This window comes from Bos javanicus, chromosome 18 (assembly GCF_032452875.1).
Source record: "Bos javanicus breed banteng chromosome 18, ARS-OSU_banteng_1.0, whole genome shotgun sequence".
Taxonomy (NCBI): domain Eukaryota; kingdom Metazoa; phylum Chordata; class Mammalia; order Artiodactyla; family Bovidae; genus Bos; species Bos javanicus.
Window position 1 is genome coordinate 56831119 of NC_083885.1, and position 20852 is coordinate 56851970.

The following is a 20852-nucleotide window of genomic DNA, read 5'->3' on the forward strand; positions in this document are numbered from 1 at the left end:
ATGTTCCACCCCAGCTTCCCAGTCCCAGAAAGGACAGGAGCCCCAGATGGAGTGAGACCCAAAGTATGTGTTTATTCTGGAGTTGATAGCAGCAGCAGTGGGGGGAATCGGCCAGACTCAGGGTGTGGTGAACAGAAAGGGTGGACACGGGCGTGTGCGTGTCTAGGGGAACATGGGAGATTGGTTCGTTGACATTCACAGCCAGCACGAGGGTTAGGACACTAAGTCTTGTACAAACAGCAAAGAGACAGACGACAGACAGACAGAGGTTTTGGGGGGACAGGGATCCCCCAGACATGCATGGCCCCTCACCTGGATGGGGAACCCCGGGGAGGGAAGACAGACACAGTGGAGACTGAATGCCCCCCACCCTGAAACAGGGAGCTGGGCCCGCCTGCCTCCCACCACCCCCAAGCCTCCGGGGTAGAAGGATGGGCAGGCCCAGGGCTGCCTCGCACCACGCAGCTCGGACGTTATGGCTTCGAGGAGATGAATTCACAGTCCGGGCAGGAAGGGATGGGGTCCTCAGGGGGCCTGGTCTGATTCCAAGCCTTGGCCAGACCTGCAGGACCGGGCAGCAAGGAAACATTAGTGATGGCGGACAGCCAGCCCAGGACCTGGCTGGTCATGACCGTCAAACACCCCATGGACCCAGGAATCCCAGTGCTATGTCCCTCCATCCTGACTTGGGTATCCAGCCCCTCCCACCCCTGGTCTGGGTTCCTTACCTCTCACTCTGAGTTCTCTTTCTCTGACAATCCTTTGCTGCCTTTTGTGAAGCTGGTCAAAGTCTTTTCCTGAAGGGGGAAATCCAGAAGGCTCAGGAGGAGGGGACAGAGGCAAAACAGTGGCTAGTAATGAACCTAATAAGACATCACACCTGTTTTCATCATTTATAGTTCTCTTTTTTGCCCAGCTCTGAAGTGATGGGGCAAGTGGTACTACAGTCCCATTCTACAGATGAGAAAACAGAGGCACGAAGAAGACATCACTGGAAATGTGAGAAGAGATGATGAGGCCACTGGGGTGATAGGGAAGACCCTGCACAGCCCCCGAGAAGCTGAAACCCAGTCCTGAGAGTGCTGGGGAGCCATGGGAGGGCTGAGCTAGAGAATGGTCAGGATCAGCCACAGAACATCATTGGCTGAAAGTCAAGGTCACGGCCAGACTCTGCCAGGGTTCAGCACCTCTCCACTGAGGAGTACGGCGAGCTTGGCTCACAGGAGCTGCCAGAGAAGTTTGTGAATAAACGAGTGAGTGAATTAGAAGAAGAGTAAGTGATAAAAGGAGGGAGAGCTGCCATCTGTTCAGCTAAGTATAATCAGTCTTTTCAAAACTCACTTCTGAGTTCTGCGCTCAGCCCTTTACATCCCTCCCCACTCCAACCCCAGAGAAAACTTCAAAGCAAGGCCACACTAGTCAGTTCCAAGTGAGGAACTGAATCCAGGTGTAAAATGCAAGGTACACACAAACTCAGCAATCCAGATAAATGCTATTGTAATACCATCTTAAAAAAAAAAATCAAAATCAATGCAAAAAGAGTCCATGATGAGCAAAATATAAATTTTAAGTAAAAGCTAGTCCAGTGCCATCTTACAGAAAACTTGTTTTATTTAAAATTGAAATTTATTTAAATTGTCAGTAAAGGCCAGTTTCTAGGCTCAGGAACCAAAGACAAAAGGAGAAATATGTACTCAATTTTTTTGTATTTTTTGTCTCCCGCCCCCCCCCCCCCACCCTGGAATATTAAACTAGTTGGGAAAATATTGGAAAAAAAAAAAGAGTAAGTGTACTGAAATTCATACTATCTTAAATGTTTTAATTTTACCCTGTAAGAATTTAGTATACTCTTACTTTCTTGGCTTTAGTGACAGTAGTCATCAATAGTTTTGAAAGTTACTTCTTTGCTTTTCTTGGATTCAAATGAGAGAATGCTTGAAAAATTCTCTTGACCAATTAAGGACCTTAAGTGATCTTAAATTTTTAATTTAAAAATTGTCAAGCTGGTTCTCCCATGACCCCCAAGGCCTCCTGGGGTCTTCCCATCCCCTTCTTTCTCTGCTCCAGGCTCACCACTGACACCCCTCTTCTAGATGATTTGGAGGAACTGGCAGCCTTACCCTCTTCCTACAAGCTTCTTTACCTAAGCCATTTCTTCTCAACCTCTATGCCTCTGCCGAGAAGCCCTCCAGGACTCCCTAATTGAAAAGGCACCCCCAAAACTCCCCTCCAGATTCCCTTTCCCCCCCAGACTCTCAAACATTTTGGACCACAACCCCCAGGGAAAAAATAAATTAATACCACAATCCTTGGTTTCCTGCCCTGTGAAAATTTCTGTTCTGTTCTATTTCAATTTTATTTTCTTATTCATTTCAAAAGAAAAATTGTTGATCCTTACCCAGTAAACCACAGTCCACCAATTTTCACAGGCTGCTTTAAACAACAAATGAAGAAAGCCCTGCTCTATTTTATCATCGAGGTTTTTTTTTCCCCTTTTATTTGGGACTTCATATCATGGGTAATAATAATAAGAGTAGCTGACTATTTACTGAGAGGCGGACACTTAGTCCTGCATTAACTCACTGCATCTTCACATCTGTCCTAACAATAGACGCTTCTAACGGCCCCATTTCCCAGCTGGGGAAACTGGTGGCACAGAGAGATCAAGGAACTTGCTCTAAGTCATACCGCTAAAGAGGGCAGAGCGGGGATTCGAACCTGTGACTGAGCAGCCCACAAAGACATGAGGGGTTGCGCGAATGAAGGGGAGCGTGGTGCCGCACTCACCTCCACCAGCTGATGCCAGTGCTCCACGGGCTTGCGTGGGTTGGCCAGCATCTCGGCCCAGTGCTCGCGGCCGTGGGGGTCGGCGGCGTCGGGACCCACGCGGCACACGCCGATCACCTCGTTGTGCCCGATGCTGGAGGTCACGGGTGGGGGCCGGTGAGCACCCCAGAGGCCGGCAGGCCGGGCTCCACACCCCGCTCTCACCCCGCCCCCCGCCTCACCAGTCGTAGTCCACCACCGCGATGCTGAGCCCCACGTTCTCCACGCTCTCAGGGGCCACGTCGAACACCAGCGCCTCGTTGTACGTGGGGTTCAGCGTGTTCTTCTTGATGGAGGTTTTCCGCTTCTTCAGACGCCGCCCCTCGCTGATCAGAGAGGCCTTCACATAGGGGTCTGGGGGCGGGCGTGAAGGGAGGGCGCTGAACCGGGTCTTCGGCCCTCGGACCCCATCACGGACCCCAGACCTTTCTCCCAAACCCAAGCGTTTGGTTCCCCAACCTTTTCTCTCCTAGCCCCTCAGATCCAGGAGCCCAGATCCCAGACTCTCTTCTCCCAGACTTAGGGGGTCTGGACCCCCTCCCCTCCTCTCTCAGGACTCTGTGGAGTCTGGGCTTCCAGCCCCCTCCTCGCTCAGACCCAGGAGTCTCACCCCCCTCCCCGCCCCTCAGAAGCCGGCGCCTTTCCGGAACCCACCTGAGAAGCCGGTGAGGTCCATCGCTTTGAGGTTAGAGGCTTTGATGATAGTCACGGTGAGGCGGCCGGCCGTGGGGAGGTAGCAGAGTGAGAAGTTGAGCTCCCCAAGATCTGCCTTTTCCTGCAGTGGGGAAAGGGGGCCAGCGGTGCTCTGTCTCAGCCTTCCCCCCAGCCTCTCCCTGACTTCCCCATCTCCAGCCTCCAGCTCTCCTGCCCGATTTCCAGGGCTCAGGTTTCCGATCCACTTAACAATCTGACTCCGGGCCAATACCTGGTAAACTCCCCGGCCACAGCGGCCCACCACCGTCAAAGCCTATTTGTTCTGCGGGGAAAACTGGAAGAGGCGTGGGTGGGGGGAGAAGGACAGAAAGAGGGAGGCAGAGAAAACACTGTGAGAAATCGGCTGAGACAGAGATGCAAACACCCAGAGAGAGTCAGAACGACAGATCCACAGAATTCTAGAGTCAGAAAGACCCAGAGCAGAGTGGGGCGGGCAGGGGGTTGGTGTGGCAATCCCTGGTGCAGACAGTAAAGAATCTGCCTGCAATGCAGGAGACTCGGCTTCCCTGGGTCGGGAAGATCCCCTGGAGAAGGGAATGGCATCCCACTACCGTATTCCTGCCTGGAGAATCCCATGGACAGAGGAGCCTCGTGGGCTACAGTCCATGGGGTTGCAAAGAGTCCGACACGACTGAAGTGACTAACACATATGGAGACCCAGCGAGTGACAGAGACCCAGAATGAGAGGGGAGGGGAAAAGGTGGGGGAGGGGGTGCAGGAGGAGAGAGAGGAATAGAGGCAGAGACCTACATGGAGAAGGGACAGAGATCCAGAGAGGTGGGATAGAGGTCTAGAGAGGTGAGAAAAGACACACAGAGAGGTCAATCTTGGGGCAGGAGACAGACAAGAGCCACCATGAGGTTACAAGGGAGGCAGATCTCCTGCCTCGACACACGCAGAAGGACCTGGCGCGGCGGCCAGGGCTAGGGGCCCTACGCCCTGGCTGCCCTGGTCTTCAGCCTCATCTCAGTGCCTCACCCCCAACCCACGCAGCTGGAGCCCAGGTCCCTAGACTCCCCACTGGCTCCCCTGAGGCTCTGCCCCGGCTGTGTCCTCAGCAAGAATACCCACCCTCCCTGTCGCTTCTCAGTCATCAAGCCTCAGCTTAGCTGTCACCTCTTCCCACATGCTCCCAGACTCCCTGCCGCCCTGTGCAAAGACTCCCCCCAGGCGTCCCCATGATGCTGGCCCCTGTGTGACCACCTAGGCCTGGAGCGATCAGGAGGAGAAGAGAAAATGTGAGGTGATGCAGGAGACAAGGATGGATGCAGAAGGGAGCCCTTGAGCAGGGTGGCCTCGGGGAACAACAGGGAGCAGGGCCAGGACCCTACAACTAGTCAGGTAGTTCTCAGAGCCTGAGCTTGGGGGACAGAGCAAGCGGGCTGTGGTCCCCCCAGGTGAAGGGGACCTTAGGAAGAGCCACACATGCCTGGTTCAACCATGTCCTTGTATGTATGGGAAAATGGAGGCTCAGAGATGGGAAGGAGCTTGAGTCAGGCCATCGGGTGGGCAAAACCAGCCCTCTCAAGATATGAGCAAAACCAGCCCTCTCAAGATATGAGGACAGGGCTTACACCCCTCCCCACTCACACACAGCTTCCCCAGATCAACAGAGAGCTGGAATGTTGGGAAACCCACAGACTGGAACTGAGAGGGCTGAGCAGTTGGGAGGGTGCGAAGTTCGGGGTGCGGAAGGGCTCGGGACACCCAAACAAAGACCTAGGAACTGGGTTCGGGGAAGGATTGGATGTACAGGAGAACGAGGCTGTAAGACAGGAGGAAGGGGCCAGTGGGGATGTCAGGGGCACTGGGGAGATGTCAGGACATCGGGGATTCCAGTGTGAGGCTCTAGCGAATCACACTATCAGGGTTCCGGTGGAGACCATGAAGACACAGAGGATTCGATTAAATTAGAGAGCTTGAGGGTCAGGGCTTTGAAACAAAATGTTTAGAGATCAGAGGGGCTGGGGGAGGCGTCTCAGGAAGACTGGGAATTGAAAAATGAGGAGGTTGTAAAGGGGAAGGAAGTTTAACAAACAAAAGCTGGGAACTCTAGGCTTGGGAAATTGAAGGGTCAGGGTCAGAGGGCAGAAGTCATGGGGTCACAGCCTGGAGTTTTGATAAAACGGGTGGTGTCTGTTATAGTTTTCTTCACGGTTACCATCAGATGTCAAAGTGGGGTCAGAAGTTGGGAAATCTGGAGCCTGGTTCTGATGTTAATATTTAACTAAGTGCAGAAGGGGAGCGGGAGCCCATTATACCATTCTCCATTCCTGCTTGTACGTTTGCAGAACTTTCAGTAAAATAAAGTTGAAAACTCCAGGATCCAGGAGTTATGAGGGTGTGAAGTAGTAGGGGGGGCAAGGAGATGGCAAGCTGAGGGGTCCTGGGTCCCCTGGGGAAGGGGGTGCGGGAGCCACTGACCGAGCCGCCCTCCACGATGTCCCTCCACAGCGGGCGGTCGGGGGGCTGCTCGGCCAGCTCCAGGAGGTTGTCCAGCACCACCTGGCCGATGAGATCGTGCCGGGAGAAGCGGTCAAAGTCATAGACGCTGAAGTGCAGTTTGCGCTGCGCCAACTCAGCCAGCGGCACCGAGAACTGAAACGTCTCATTGAAGACGGGGTTCAGGGTCTTCCTGTGCACCTGCAGGGGGCGGGCGAGGAAGGGATTCAGACACCATGCCCACCGGCCCCTCCTCCCTCGGACCCCGCCCCTCCCTCCCTGGGACCCGGATGTCCAGCCCTCCACTCCAGACCTTGGTCTGAAACTTCTTCTTGCGGTCAGGCAGCAGGTAGATCTTGACGTAGGGATCTGAGAAGCCATTGGAGTCCTTGGCCGGGAGGTCCAAGGCCTGCAGGATCCGCACCACCAGCTGGTCGGAGCCGTAGAGATACCGCAGGGCGAAGCTGATGCGGCCACAGGGCGCCCCCGCGCCGGCCTCCCCAGAGCCAGGGGCCCCGCCGCCCCGCCGGCCACCGGGTCCAGTCCCCTGGTACAGCTCCGGCTTGATCTGTCCGATGAGCTTGGCCTTTTCCTCTCCGCCCGGCAGGGGTAAGGGTAGGGCGGGCGGCCGCTCCTCACTGCCCGGGTCCGGCTGCGGGGTCAGGGTCTGCTGGGTGAGGGGCCGGGGTAGGGCGGGGTACCTGTAGGGGGTGAGGAAGACAGATGGAGTCAGTGGCTCTGATCTCTGACTGCACCTGAAAACCTGGGGGGCCCTTCCCGGCCTTCTCCTCAAGCCCCACAGCCAGGCGCCCACAGACCCCCACCTCTGCCCACTGTGACCTTGGGCAGGGCGCTCGAATCCTCTGAGCCTCAGTTTCCCCATCTGTACGGGGGGCGGGGGGTGGCCATCCCCTTCTCTAAGCTAGCTCCACCCCAGACCTGGGCTCTCACCAGCCTCTCAAAGCTTCCATCTGACCTCCAGGAGTGACCCTGAATAACTTCTCTGTGGAGCCCAGGGGCTTCACACAGCCCAGACCATCCGACCCCCATCTGCCCTTCTCCAAATTTCCCCGGCCCATCCTCACCCTCTCCCGCCTGGCCATTGCTCCCCCTGGCCTGTTCTTTCTCTCTCAACTGTCTTTTCTGTGCTTGTGGAACACTATGGAAGCCCACAGCTCCATCCTTAACCATCTTGGCCATCATCTTCCCTTCTCACCCATATGCTTTCCCTGGACAAGCTCATCTGTGCCCCAGGTTTCCACGACCACCAGCAGCCTCTGTCTGCTAAGTGTGTCTCCTGGGCTCTAGCCAGGTTCAGCCTCCCAGCCCCATGAGACACCACATACCTCTTGTGTTCCCCACTGGGCTCGCTCCCTTCTCCCCAACCCACTCCCTCTCCCAGCCCCCTACGATCCACCTCAGCCTGCAGGACAGATACCTGGGGCCATCCTCACCTCCTCTCTCCCCTCAAACCCTTTCCCTCCCGTCTCCTGAATTTTCCCACCCCCACGGTCTCTGCTCATCCATCCTTTCCTGCATGAACCACTGCACCCATGGTGAAGTCCATGTGGTGGGGCCCCTAGTGATGACTGGACAGGGCAGTGCCAGATGCACTGAGAGGCAGGCATGGGGCTGGGAGAAGCAGGGGGGTCGGGAGCACGGAGCCATGAAAAGGGATGCGGGGTGAGATGCCTCCAGCTACTGATCAGTGCTCCCAGAGTGACTTTGAGCAGGTCATTAACACCCTCTGAGCCTCAGTTTCTTCATAACCAGTGTATCCATCAACCTCTGGAGGGCTTCCCCAGAGACCCTCAGACTACATTTTCCATGAGCCCCTGACCAGCCCCTACCTGGAGGAGAACCACCGGTGAACCTCTGGGGCCTGAGACAGTCCTTCTAGAAGGCAGTTTCCCCCAGATGCTCCCCCAGGTCCCTCCCGTTCAACAAGACCCAGATAAGCTCAGGGTCTCCCTCAAACCCTCCCCTCTTCCTAGGTCCTCTGACAGTGCCACCATCCACCCGATCACCAGGCCAGACCCCTGGGTGCTGTCCTTACCTCCTCCGACCCCCTCCTACCCCCAGCCGTCAGGCCCCGGTTCCATCCCCAACTCACTGCCCCCTGACTCTCTCTAGCTCATCTCTGCCTCCGCCGCCCCGTGATCTCAGCGCAGGCTTGTCCTCTCCTGCCTGGACTCTCGGCGTCCAGTCTGTCCCCTGTGTGGCCCCAGAGAGGTCTTTCTATACCCAGAGCTGACCTCCTCTGCTCAAGCCTTCCATGGCTCCCCAGCATCCCAGGACAACGTTCCAGACCCTCAATCTGGCATCCAAGACCCTGTGTGATCCGGTCCCCGCCGTGTCCCCTAGGCTGCCTTTCTGCAGCCCTGGCCTGGCTGGCTCAGGACAAGCTGGTCTGGGGACCCACTTCCCCTGGACTGGGAGTGGCATGAGGGTCTGTGTGCAGTGCTCACCTCTACTTTTTCCCAACACCCAGCTCAGGTCTCGGTCATATTAGGCACTCAATATGCATGCATAGGATCAGGATCAATGGATCAGTGAACTGCAGGTCCCACCAGTGATGAATTGCTCTGTGCTGCAGGGAATCGGGGGTCTAATCTCCATTCCCTCCCACCTTCCTGATCTCTGAGTCCTGTCCCTATCTTCCTCCTGCTGGTTTTAAGAGCTCAGAGCTCTAGCCCCCTCCTCCCTCAAACTCAGGAGTCTGGGTCCCCAGCCTCGTCTTTCTCCAGGAACCAGGACTCCATGCCCCAAGCTCCCTCCTTTCCCAGGACTCAGGAGCGCCGCAGATGGGAAGGCAACACTAAAGAGGAAAGGAAGTTCAGAGTGGGCCCCCAGCCTGGTGGCCTGTCTCACCTGGTGGTGGGTGCCAGGCTTGTGACCTGCTGATGCGACTGGGCACTGGGCAGGCCCCCACCACTGGGGGGCAGCAGGAGCAGCCCCGAGCCTGCCCCGCCCTCGGAGGGCAGCTCGGGAGATGTCTGGCTCGGTTTGACCCCCGCGGCTACTGCAGCAGCTGCGGCCTCTGGGTAGGAGTCCATGTCCAAGTAAGAGGGCTCAGGGGGGTCAGACCCCCCTAGGCTGCCCGGCTCCAGCAGCTCAGCGAAGGGCGGATGGTGGGCCGTGTGGGCATGGTGGTGCGGGCCCCCCAGCAGGGGATGGCCACCCAAGCCGGCCCCCAGGTGGTGCCCGCCACCGCCTACCAGGCCTGCCAGCCCGACCCCGGGGCCTAGGTCTTTGCGCAAGGGACCACCGCCCACGGTTGAGCCTCCCTTGTCCCGCCAGGGCACCCAGCACAGCTTCCACGACACGAAGAGGGAGACACCCAGAAGGACAATGCCACAGAACGTCACGATGACCGACAGCAGGCTCACGGAGATGTCTGGAGAGAGTGAGGACAAAGGTCAGGGGTCAGGGTGGGGTCGGAATTTAGCCTCCCGCTGCTCTCCCCCAAAAAGCTAAGTTTCAGTGTTGGCCTCTCACCGTCCTAAACACGTTACACATACTACTCAGTGTAGACTCCACGGCTACGCAAACGTCAGTGTCTCCATCTACCCATTTTAAAGACAGGGAAACTGAGAGTTTGGGTGACTTGTCTAAGGCTACACAGCTAGTCCACGACAGATCTGGGATTGGAACCAGCAGCCTGTCTTCAGATTTCATCCTTTTTTATCCTCTTGATCGCATTGCCTCTCCTATAAGTGGGTACCTCCTCCAATTTAGAACCAAGCTTCCCCCAAATGCTCAGAGGTGATCAAAGAGAGGGGAGACTGCATGGCACAGTTAGATAGGTCAGGGTTCAAATTCCAGCTCACAGTGTGGCTTTCGGAATATATCTTCACCTCTCTGAGCTTGACCTGCTCCATTTGTCCAATGGGGAAAACTCTGTTCTGCCTGTCATAGCAGTTTTAAAGAATGGAGGGAGTGAATGGCTCGCAGAGGAAGCTGGGGAAGATAATAGCAAGCATTTCTTGAGAGGTTACTGTGCTTTATAGACATTAGCTTCCTTATGCCTCACGGGCACCCTAGGAGCTTGGCAACATGATTATGCCCATTAGTACTTTTCACAAAAGGAAACTGAGACCTAGAGACATGAAGTTACCACAGACACGAAGTCCTGTAGATGGAGTGGAGGAGGCAGAATCTGAGTCCGGAGCGCCTGGCTCCGGAGCCCACCGACTTCACCACTGGGCTACCACAATTCAGTGTTTCCCAGTGAATGGCGGTTCATTGGGTTCATTGAACCCACTGGCGGTTCACTGGCGGTTCATTCACGAATGGCAGACTTTTTGTTGGGATGATAAATCCTAGTACTGCCATCTGCATCCAGCACTGTCACCCCCACTGCTAACACACTCTGAATGCTTGCTGTGTGCTGATATGCCTTTCAGAGAAACCCGGGACAGCCCAGATCTTGAACTGAAGCTTCGTTCAGTAAGTGGTGCCAGGAGTAGGGTTTTTCCAGGAAATGTGAGTTTGTTTGGGGGTTGACTCTTGGGTGTCCATGAAGTGGATCACAAAGGGAAATTCCTGCTCTGTACAGACGGTGGGTTATGGGGTGCACGGGGGAGGAGCAGGTCACCAAGCATTGGCAGCAAGGACAGCAGGGTGGAAGCACTGTGTCCTGTCCGTTCAGGGAGCGCTTGGTGACAAGGGGATGCGCTTCAGTCCTGAACTGCCCAGTGGATCTAAGTCAGTGGCCCCTGATGTTCATCCTCATGACACTATACCACCTGAGGGTGAGTGATCCTATATTACGGATAAGGCAACTGAGGCTCAGAGAGACAGGAAGTGACCCTGCAGGGCCACAGTGCAGGCAGTGGCAGGACTCTGAGTTTCCCACCCCACTCCAGCCCCTTAGGGTGTCCGTTTTTGAATGATCAGCACCTACTTAGAGTTCTGGGGGCCTGTTAGAAACCAGAGCAAGGCCTGTTAGAAACCAGCCTTCTGAACATGGGAAGAACTAAGCAAAAGGGGTCGTTTTGGAAGAGGAGGGGGAGAAAAGTTGGACAGATGCCATCCCCCACTGTTAGCCTGACTCAGACTCTCTCCAAGTCAAAGTCCTAGGAATCACTGAATTTGAGGGTGGTCCTGAGACACCCCACCCCCAGCTTGCCAAATTGCAGTAGTGTGCTAGACTTCCTGGGGTCACAGTCGGGCTCTTCTGCATACAGACGGTGAGACCCCGAGTGAGCTGCTGCAGCTCTCTGGGCCTCATCCCTTATCACCAGCCCCTGGACACCCTGCACTTAAGATGCTGAGCCCCGCCCTGGTGCTCAGCCAGTGTGACCGTCATTCTAACGTCCCAACTCCTGCTTTGTGAAGGTTTCTCATCTGGACGAAGGCGCTCGTGATATTCCCTAGCTCTCAGAACCCTACTGCTCGCTAGCTGAGGGACAAACCACTCCATCTGAACCTCAGTTTCCCCCATTGAAAATAAGGATTATAACTATATTCAGTGTCATATAATAACATATAATGGAAAGGAATCTGAAAAAGAATATATGCATCAATATCTACCTATATCTGAATCACTTTGCCATATACATGAATCTTTGTAAATCAACTGTACTTCAATTAAAAAATTTAAAAATAAAATTAAAAAAAGAGAAGATAGGGATTATATGTACCACAAAGGGTCATCATGAGTAGTTGATGAGATATGTGAAGGACCTTGCCTACTGCCTGGTACACAATCGGTGCTCAGTAAGGATATTTCAACATTTATGGAATGCCCACTGTGTGCCCAGCTTGTTCTTAGCAAGTCACATGTGTTATATCATTTGAGTCTCTCAGCTGCTCCATGGAGTAGTCACTTTTATTATTCCCATTTTCCAGATGAGGAAACTGAGGTACAGAAGAACCCATGCATTTAATAAGTGGGGGAGATGGGATTTGAACCCAGACAAGTCAGACAGACTGATTTAGAGCCTGAGCTTCTAAGCACTATGTGAGATGCACAAAGACATTTGAAGGGGGTGTGTGCAGCAGTGGAGTGGGGGTGGGGAGGGTGGATAGGAGGCCCGCAGGGCAAAACTCAAAAGGCCGTGGGTCAAATGGACCGCATAGCTCTTTCTCCTTAGATTAGAGGTAAGGGGGATCAGCAACAGGCAGGATGGAAGCAAGACTCTAAGAGGGACTGGCTCCACAAGGCACAGGAAGCGAGCAAGGCTGCTCTAAATCTCTAAAAATTCTGCCTATGGTGGAAGCAGAGGGCTGGCCAACATGGCTGGGGGTGCTGACCTGCATCTGGGCCCCGGGGATAGCCTCTGATCCGAAGGTCGTTGAACTCTTGGCACCTGTCACTGGTGTCGGCATCTCGGACCCGCGCACAGAGGTCTGAGACCAGGATGAGTGCCCGACGGCAGAGGTCATCCTCGTAGTCTCCTGACATGGTGGCCAGCGAGTCCTGTGCTTGGGAGGGGCTGGGCAAGGGTACAGATGGGGAATGGGATGGGGGAGAGAGAGGGGGTGGATAAGGGGTGGAAAGAGAACGAAAGAGGATAGGCAAGGGGCAGTGATTGGGAGTGGAATGACAAAGGGACAGAGACTGGGGGGTGGAGGGACAAGCGGATGGAGATTGGGGGGGCAATGAACAAGGGAGAAGAGACTGGGAGGAAATGGACAAGGAGGAAAAGACTGGGAAGGCCAGTCAAGGGGCAGAGATTCAGGATGCACAAATAAAGGGTTGGACAGACAAGGAGACAAAGATTAGGGTTGCACAGATGCAGGGACAGAATTTAGGAATGGAGAGACAATGGAACGGCCATTTCTCCTTCACGCATACAACAGATATTCACTGGGCACCAACTACACATGAGGCACTGTGTGGGCTGTTGCAGATCCAGCAGGGAACAAGCCCCACTCAGTCCCTGGCTTCCTGGTGTCACAGTCCAATGAGAGGACATAAGGAGCATACAAATCAACAAACACACTCACATAAACACATAAACACACAGCCCTCAGACTGTGAGAAGTGCCCTAAAAGAAGGATGTGTCACAAAGGGACCCGGAGGTGGGTCATCGGGGGAGTTCCCTGAAACCTGAAAGATGAGACGGAGCCAGCCATGGACAGTGGGCAGTGGGGCTGGAGTGAGGAAAACCATTCAAAACAGCGTGAGGAACGTGAGCAATGGCCCAGGGTGGGAAAGGGCTTGGGAGGTCCAGGGAACAGGAAGGTGTAGACAAGGAGATGAGAGGGAGAGTGAGAAGGAGATGGATGGGGGTAGAGAGATAGGAGATGGTTGTCTGATGCTGGCTGTGGAGAGATGAAGGTGAAGGATGCAGAGATAAGGACCAAGTTGAGAGAGGGAGAGATAAGGGGAGGGGAGACAGAGATAATGGGAAGGGCAAACTGGGGCCTGGAAGAGAGGGACAGATGAACAGACAGACGGAGGGAAAGTCAAGGATTGAGACTTGGGATGGACAAGCCATAAAGAATAAGCTGGGTGTAATTCAAGGGAGTGTGAGAGATGGATGGACCAAGCGGGCAGTGATAAGTGCCAGGCAAGAGAGTGGACTGAAATATCTTCGAGAGACAAATAGTGGACAGGAGAATGGATGGGGTGCAGAAATAAAGGACAGAAAAACAATGGCCAGAAATCACAGATGGACAAAAGGATACAGTGGATGGAGGACTGGGCAGACAGTCATGGGGGCAGACTGGATTGGGGGGGGGGTTCATAAAAGACAGGGAGAAATAGGTGGCTGTGGGGAGAAGGGGGAGTAGCGATACATGGTTTGGAGCTAGACATCAGAGATAGACTGGAAGGAGGGTGCAGGGGAAATTGGGACGGACAGATCAGGGCTCACAGATGGACAGGTGTTGTGGGGTGCTGCAGAAGGCCAGGACTCTGAGACGGGCATAGTCAGACTCACCTGCGCTTATCCCTGCCTTGTCCTGGATGGCAGCGGAGGCGGCGGCTGGCGGTAGCCCATGGGGGTTGTAGGGTGGATAAGGGGCTGCGGAACTGTCCCCAAGAACCAGGTGGTGGGAGGGGGGGCCGGATCTGGGGGCCGTGGCCGTGAGAAAAAGCTCAGCCCGAGCCTCACATCTTGTCCTACTCGGGCCAGCTGCTCGACCCCAGGCGACCCCCGGGAGGTCCGGCCACCCCCTTCCCACCTTCGGGCCCCCAGCTCCCGTTAAGCTTAAAGACTACAATTCCCGGCAGGCCTTGCGCTCGCGTTGCTGCGGCTTCATAGACCAGGCACTGCAGGGACTGATGGGAGTTGGAGTCCTTAGTGCCTCTCCCGGCTGCAGAGAGGATGGGAATTTTTTTGGAGGTGGGGGGGCGGTTATGAGATGCCGGGGTCCCAAGGCGCTGCAGGGGAGAGGAATAATGTCTGGGACCTCGAGAAGCCGCGGAGTCCGAAGTCCAGAGGGGCCATGGAGTGGGTAAACCATCCCCACGCCCGGGGGATCGGTGGGAGAGGTTGGGGTGCACCCAGGTGTTTCGGGACCCCCCCTTCCAGAACCACGTGCCCCTCCCCCGGGGCAGCCTGGAGACGCTGCAGCACTCCCACTCCCGGGTCGGAGATCCGCGCACCTCTGCCCCGACCCGCGCCCCCATGCGCTCGGGCCGCCCCCCGGGCTGGGGCTGGGGCGGGGGCTCTGGCAGAGGGAGGGGGAGGAGCGGACTCACCCGGAGCTGCCCCTGCCGCCGCCGCCGCCGCCGCCGCCGCCGCAGCCCCGCGCGCCGGCCGCGGTGCCAGCTCGGCTCCTCCCCCCGCCCCTGTCGCAGGTCCTCGGCTCCTCCCCTCTCACCCCCTCCTTCTTCCCCTCGAACCTGCGGCTTTCTAGCCGAAATCGCGCGGCCGCAGAGAGGAAGGAGGGCGCTTTCCCCGAACCGAGGCGTCTGAGACGCAGCGCACTTCCACCGCCGAGGAGACAGAGACCGGAGATCAGGACCCTCTGCTCCCCCCAGGATCCAAGGGCTCCAGCCCCCAGCCCCTCCTCTCCTAGAGAAGTCAGGGACCCCGGTCATCTCTTCTCCAAGGACCCCGGGTACCGAGGTCCCAACCCCCTCCATTCTCAGATGCAGGAATCCACCTCTCCTGCTCCCTCCTCCCTCGGGGACGCAGGACTCCCGACTCCCCACCTCAGTTTTCCGCAGGAGAGGACTTCCAGTCCTCCCAGCGGAGGGGCTCTGAGGGCTGGTGCTGGGAGGGGAGGCAGGGACTCAGAGCCCGCTGTGGAGGTGGAAGCAAGGACCTGGACTCGAATTCTTCCTGGGTCTGCTCCTACCTTTTTGACCTTGCCCTGTTTGCTCTGAGTTCCAGTTTCCTCATCACCAAAATACAGACAAAAGACCCGTTTCCTAAGGGACCCAGAGATTTGAAAAGCCAGTCAGTATATAGAGAGAATTTGCATCAACGAGGTGCTTAATGAATATTTTTTCAAAGCAGCAATGAATGACAATTGCACCGGGGTTAAATGCTTTGAAAGCATTCTCTGAGTTAATCTTCACTTTGGCCCTATCAGGTGGGGGTCAATTATGTTATTTCCATTTCACAAAGGAGACAACTGAGGCCCACAGAGGTGAAATTCCTTGAGGAAGGTCCAGAACTACCCTCTCTGGGTGCAGCCCACAGGGGTGACTTGGAGGGCTCCTCCCAGTCTTTCTCAGTGCTGCCCCCTGCCTCCCAGTGACACCCATATAAATATAATCTCTAAGTGAAAAATTGCAAACACTTTAAGCCATGTCTCCGAGGCACGTCTCCCTTTAATTAGACGACCCCACCTCCCCCAGTTGCTGCCTATGTATACATTTTGCAGCTACCATCATACTGCTGATTAAAAGATGCTTGCTCCTTGGAAGAAAATCTATGACAAACCTAGACAGTGTATTAAAAAGCAGAGATATCACTTTGCCAACAAAGGTCCGTCTAGCCAAAGTTTTTCCAGTAGTCATGTACAGATGTGAGAGCTGGACCATAATGAAGGTTGAGAGCCCAAGAATTGGTGCTTTCGAACTGTGGTGCTGGAGAAGCCTCTTGAGAGTCCCTTGGACAGCAAGGAGATCCAACCAGTCAATCCTAAAAGAAATCAACCCTGAATAGTTACTGGAAGGACTAACACTGAAGCTGCAATACTCTGGCCACCTGATGAGAAGAGCCGACTCATTGGAAAAGACCCTGATGCTGGGAAAGATTGAGGGCAGGAGGAGAAGGGGGCAACAGAGGATGAGATGGTTGGATGGCATCACCGATTCATGAGTTTGAGCAAACTTTGGGACATGGTGAAGGACAGGGAAGCCTCGCATGCTGCAGTCCATGGGGTCGCAAAGAGTCGGACATGATTGAGCAGCTGAACAAAAACAAATCATACTGCTGAATCCCCCAGAATTGCCTTTGGAGTTCACTCCAAATTCTATCCTCAGTGCTCCTTGCTTTCTCCCAGACGGACCTACATTTGCACCCAAGAAAGCTTGCATGGGAGGAGGTGCATCTGCAGACATGTGCATGGAGGTACAAGTGCCCCAAATACCACTCTTACAGCCAGACCTCCACCCGGGGTCCACAGGCAGGGAGAGACACACAGCAGCATGCAGTAATGCACACAATCAGAGTTGTGTACGCAGGTGGGCTTGCCAGACCCCATGATGTGTTCCCAAAGAGGCCGTCAGGCATCAAGGAACAGCTGCAGTGCATTGACTATGTGTGACTTTGGGAGTGGGGAGCATGGGTTCAAACCCCAGCCCTGCTCTCCCATCATTTGTGGCCTTGGGTGAATGACTTCCATTCTTGGTGCCTCCATTTCCCCATCTATAAGTAAGGGTAATCTTTTTTTTTTTTTTTTCCTTTTTCTTATTGGGAGGGCGATCTTTTTTTAAATCCAGATTCCACCTCATTAGGTTATTTTGAGGATTAAATTCACCAGCGATTCGGAGAAAATGGTTAATGTTTACTGTTGTCGTAATTAGTAATTACATGCATTGGCTCATGGAGTCTTTTTTTTCTTGGTTTATTTATTTATCTATTTTGGCACACGGGATCTTTCAATGCAGTGCATGTGATATGTGCTAGCTGTGATATGTGGGCACTGTAGCTCTGCAGCACGTGGGATCCTCATTCGAGAACCAGGGATCCAACCCACTAGCAGGGCGAATTCTTTACCCCTGGATCACCAGGAGGAAATCCCTGCTCATGGACTGTTTAATGTCATTTTACAAGTGTGGAAATTGAGGCTCAGAGAGGGAAAGTGCGCTGCCCAAGGTCACACAGCTGGGAGGTGTCAGAGTTGATTCAAAGCCACGTGGTCTGACTCTAGACTCCCTGCTTACAGCCACTACATTGTTTGCATCTAGGAAGTTTGAGAACCTTGCCTGTTATCACCACTGGGGGTGTAGAAGAGTGCAGAGCACTGGACAGGGAAACAGGAGACAGAGAGAGACATCCATTCAATTCAGTCCACGCAGCTATTTGGCAGATACCGAGCATCTACTGAGCGCCAGGCACTGTTCTAGGCACTAAGGATTTGACTGGGAACAAAGAAGATGAGAAGCCCAGCCTTGGAAAGGCTCATGGTCTAGTGGTGGAGACAGATGGTCATTAAATAACTCCATCTGAGGATCAACGTTAATGAAGGAAAGTCCAGGGTGCTGTGTCTGAGAAGGAGGTCACAGAAGACTTCTCTGAGCAAGTGATATTTGAGTTGGCATAAACCGGGTGAAGATGAGGGAGGGGAGAGGACTCCTCCGGGGAGAGGACTCAGTCTGTGCAAAGCCTGGGAGGAGGAAGCTTGGCACAGGGAGGAGGGCTGATGAGCACATAAGCTCCACGGGGGGAGCCCTTTTGTTTACTGCTCTGTCCTTGCTGCCTGACACAGTGCCTCGCACGCAGTAGGCACTCAATAAATACTGGCTGGCTGAATGAATGAACGAGTGGATGGATAAACAGAGAAGTGTATGTATGTATATGGACTTTCCAGGTGGCATAGTGATTAAGGATCCACTTGGCAGTGCAGGAGGCACTAGAGACGCGGGTTCGATCCCTGGGTAAGGTATATCCCCTGGAGTAGGAAATGGCAATGCAGTACTCCAGTATTCTTGCCTAGAAAATTCCATGGACAGAGGAGCCTGGCAGGCTACAGTTCATGGGGTCACAAAGAGTCAGACACAACTGAGCCCACACACTCGCATGTATGTATTTATGAGTTGGATGGGTGAATGGATGGATCAGTGAATAGGTGGATGGATGGGTGGATGGATGGATGGATGAATGGATGGTTGGATGAACAGATGGATAGCTGAGTGGGTGAATGAGTGGATCATTACATGGGTGGATGGATAGATGCACGCATGAGTGAACGGATGAGTTTGCAAAGTACCTACAGACCCACACATAAAGTGCCTGCAGACAAATGCAGACACACACGCCCAGAGACATGCACAGTGTATGTAAACACAGGCTCACCATTTCTCCTGGTGCTCCCATGGGAGAACCAGCAATGAGAACGGAGGTAGACTGTGCTGGCCAGGGCCTGTGTGGACAAGGGTCCAGGAAGGCAAACCCTCTAACCAGAGCTACAACCAGCCCCACCCCTGCTGCAGCGCTGACATAATTTCTGGAATAGAAAGAAAATGCTGATTCAGGGATTTGTGTCCCAGGCTGCACGCCAGGCCAGGGAGTGGGACAGAGATGAACCTAGAGAGGTGGGGTGAGTGCCAGTGGCAGACAGGTGGGGCTAAGGCAGAAACACAGGGAAGGAGGTAGAGAGATAGAAACAGAGAGATGGCAAATAAAGCAATGGAGACAGAGAGAGACACAAAGACAGAGACAGAGAGACACAGAAAGGTACAGAGACCCAGAGAATGGGAGGCAGACAAAGAAAGTCAGAGACACGTGACAGAGCAATTCAAATTCAGGCACACAGAGAGATGGATGAGGCAGGGTTCCAGAGACAGACAGCTAGGGAGAAAAGAAGAACAAATCACAGAGAAAAATGAAGACATGGAGAGATGGGAATTTAAGAGACCCAGATGTCAGAGGGAAGAAGAGACAGACAGACACCCAGAGATGCAGAGAGAGACATCCAAAGAGAGAAGAAAGAGAGAGCCCCAGAAGAGGCAGCTAAAGCCTGAGGCTGAGATAAGAACTGGAAAAGGGAGCAAGCTTCAACTGAGTGTCTCTTTTGTGTCTGGCTCACATGTGGGGGCTTTGCTGTATCTTGCTTAGCCCGTCAAGGCAGCATTATTAGCAAGAGAGGAGGAAACAAAGGCTCTAAGAGGAGAAGACATTTGCCCAAGGTTGCACAGCCTGGACATGGCATTTGATGCTAGTCTGTTTGACTCCAGAGTCCATACTCACTTCTTCATTCTGTTACGTCATGTGGACCAACAGGGAGAGGTCCGTGAGCTTGGGGGTTGCTGAGTGCAGGTCACAGTAATAGAGGGGAATCGTCACTCATTCATTCATTCAACAGTCACGTTCCACACTTTCCTGATGCAGGAGAACCAGAGAGGAGTCAAGGATGGTTTGGAGTGGAAGGCATAAAAAGACCCAAATCCCTGAGCAAGACAGGCAGAGTGCACCGTGTTCAGAGGCCTGGGGTGGGTGGGTGGCGGTGGGGAAGCAGATAAAGAATGTGCACAGAGAGGAGACAGAAAACACAACTGACAGGAGGAGTCAGAGAAAGCTTCCTGGAGGAGGGGGCACTTGAGCTTCTTTTGAAAGGATGAGGGCATTTGGGCACCAGGAAAAGGCAGCATGTAGAGAGTGGAGATAGAGGTGAGGGATTAATGAAATAAAGTAATTAGTAAAAGGTGGCTGAAGAGTGTTTTGAAGGTACAAGGTGAGAGAGGAAGCTGGGACCAGAGATCATGTATCTGTCAAACGCCTGACTGAAACGTTGTCCAAGGTGCTGAGGAGCCATGGGAGGGCTGAGTACAGGGGAAGGGACAGCTCTGAGTGCCAAAAGACCCCTCTAGAAACCTTGTGGGGAAGAGACTGGAGGATGTGAGGGCAAGAAGGAGTCTGCAGGGAGAGGGTCCAGGCAGGAAAGGACCTTGAAACCAGAGTGGTTATTGGGCTGTGGGAATGAAGAGAAGAAAGAGCAGAATCAGGAAGCAGAAGGGATAGAGTTTGGAGACTGATGGGCTGTGCAGGCTGGGTGTGCCTGTGGCCATTAGAATGAAAAATGTGTCCTCTCCTATAGGGATGAACTTGGCAACTGGAAGTAAAGGACAGTCTGATGGGAGACAAAAAGACATAAGGATGCTGAGAGGGAGTCTGGGCTGCAAAGGAACTGGGTCTGGAAATGAGTCCACTGAAGTCTGGACTGTTGTAATTACCAATAACAGAAACTCAAATAACCTAAGCAATAACACGGAATTAATTGAGTGAGTGATGGCTTCAGGCACAGCTAGATCTAGGTGCCTCAAACATCACCAGGAATCTGACTGTTTGTATCTTTGGTTTCTGCTTTCCTCCTGTTGTCTTTGCATTCAGGCAGGCTCTCTCCCCATATGGCAATGTGGTGGTCCCCAGCAGCTCAAACCTAGGCTTCAGCCAGCCTCTTAACCTCACTGGAAAAAGAAAGACCCTGTTGTATAATGGATCTAGCAAAAGTCCAAGGTTGACTATCCTAGATTGCTTTTCAGGCTCAGTTTAGTTCAGTCGCTCTGCTGCTGCTGCTGCTGCTGCTGCTGCTAAATCACTTCAGTCGTGTCCGACTCTGTGCGACCCCATAGATGGCAGCCCACCAGGCTCCCCCGTCCTTAGGATTCTCCAGGCATCAGTCCCTCAGTTGTGTCCAACTCTTTGCGCCTCCATGGACTGCAGCATGCCAGGCTTCCCCGTCCATCACCAACTCCTGGAGCTTACTCAAACTCATATCCATAGAGTTGGTGATGACA

At 54.0% G+C, this 20852-nt stretch overlaps 1 protein-coding gene across 1 annotated transcript; it reads right to left on the reverse strand.

Moving 5' to 3' along the window:
- Positions 1-47: 47 nt before the first annotated feature.
- On the reverse strand, positions 48-14733 carry SYT3 (synaptotagmin 3). Its single transcript, XM_061386119.1, has 11 exons — positions 14640-14733; positions 13876-14006; positions 12241-12422; positions 8854-9379; positions 6296-6683; positions 5965-6183; positions 3481-3601; positions 3009-3180; positions 2788-2920; positions 729-797; positions 48-562 (listed from the first exon to the last, which is right to left on the reverse strand). The coding sequence occupies exons 3-10, from the start codon at positions 12389-12391 to the stop codon at positions 732-734; spliced, it is 1776 nt and encodes a 591-aa protein (XP_061242103.1). The 5' UTR covers positions 12392-12422; positions 13876-14006; positions 14640-14733; the 3' UTR covers positions 48-562; positions 729-731.
- Positions 14734-20852: the final 6119 nt, after the last annotated feature.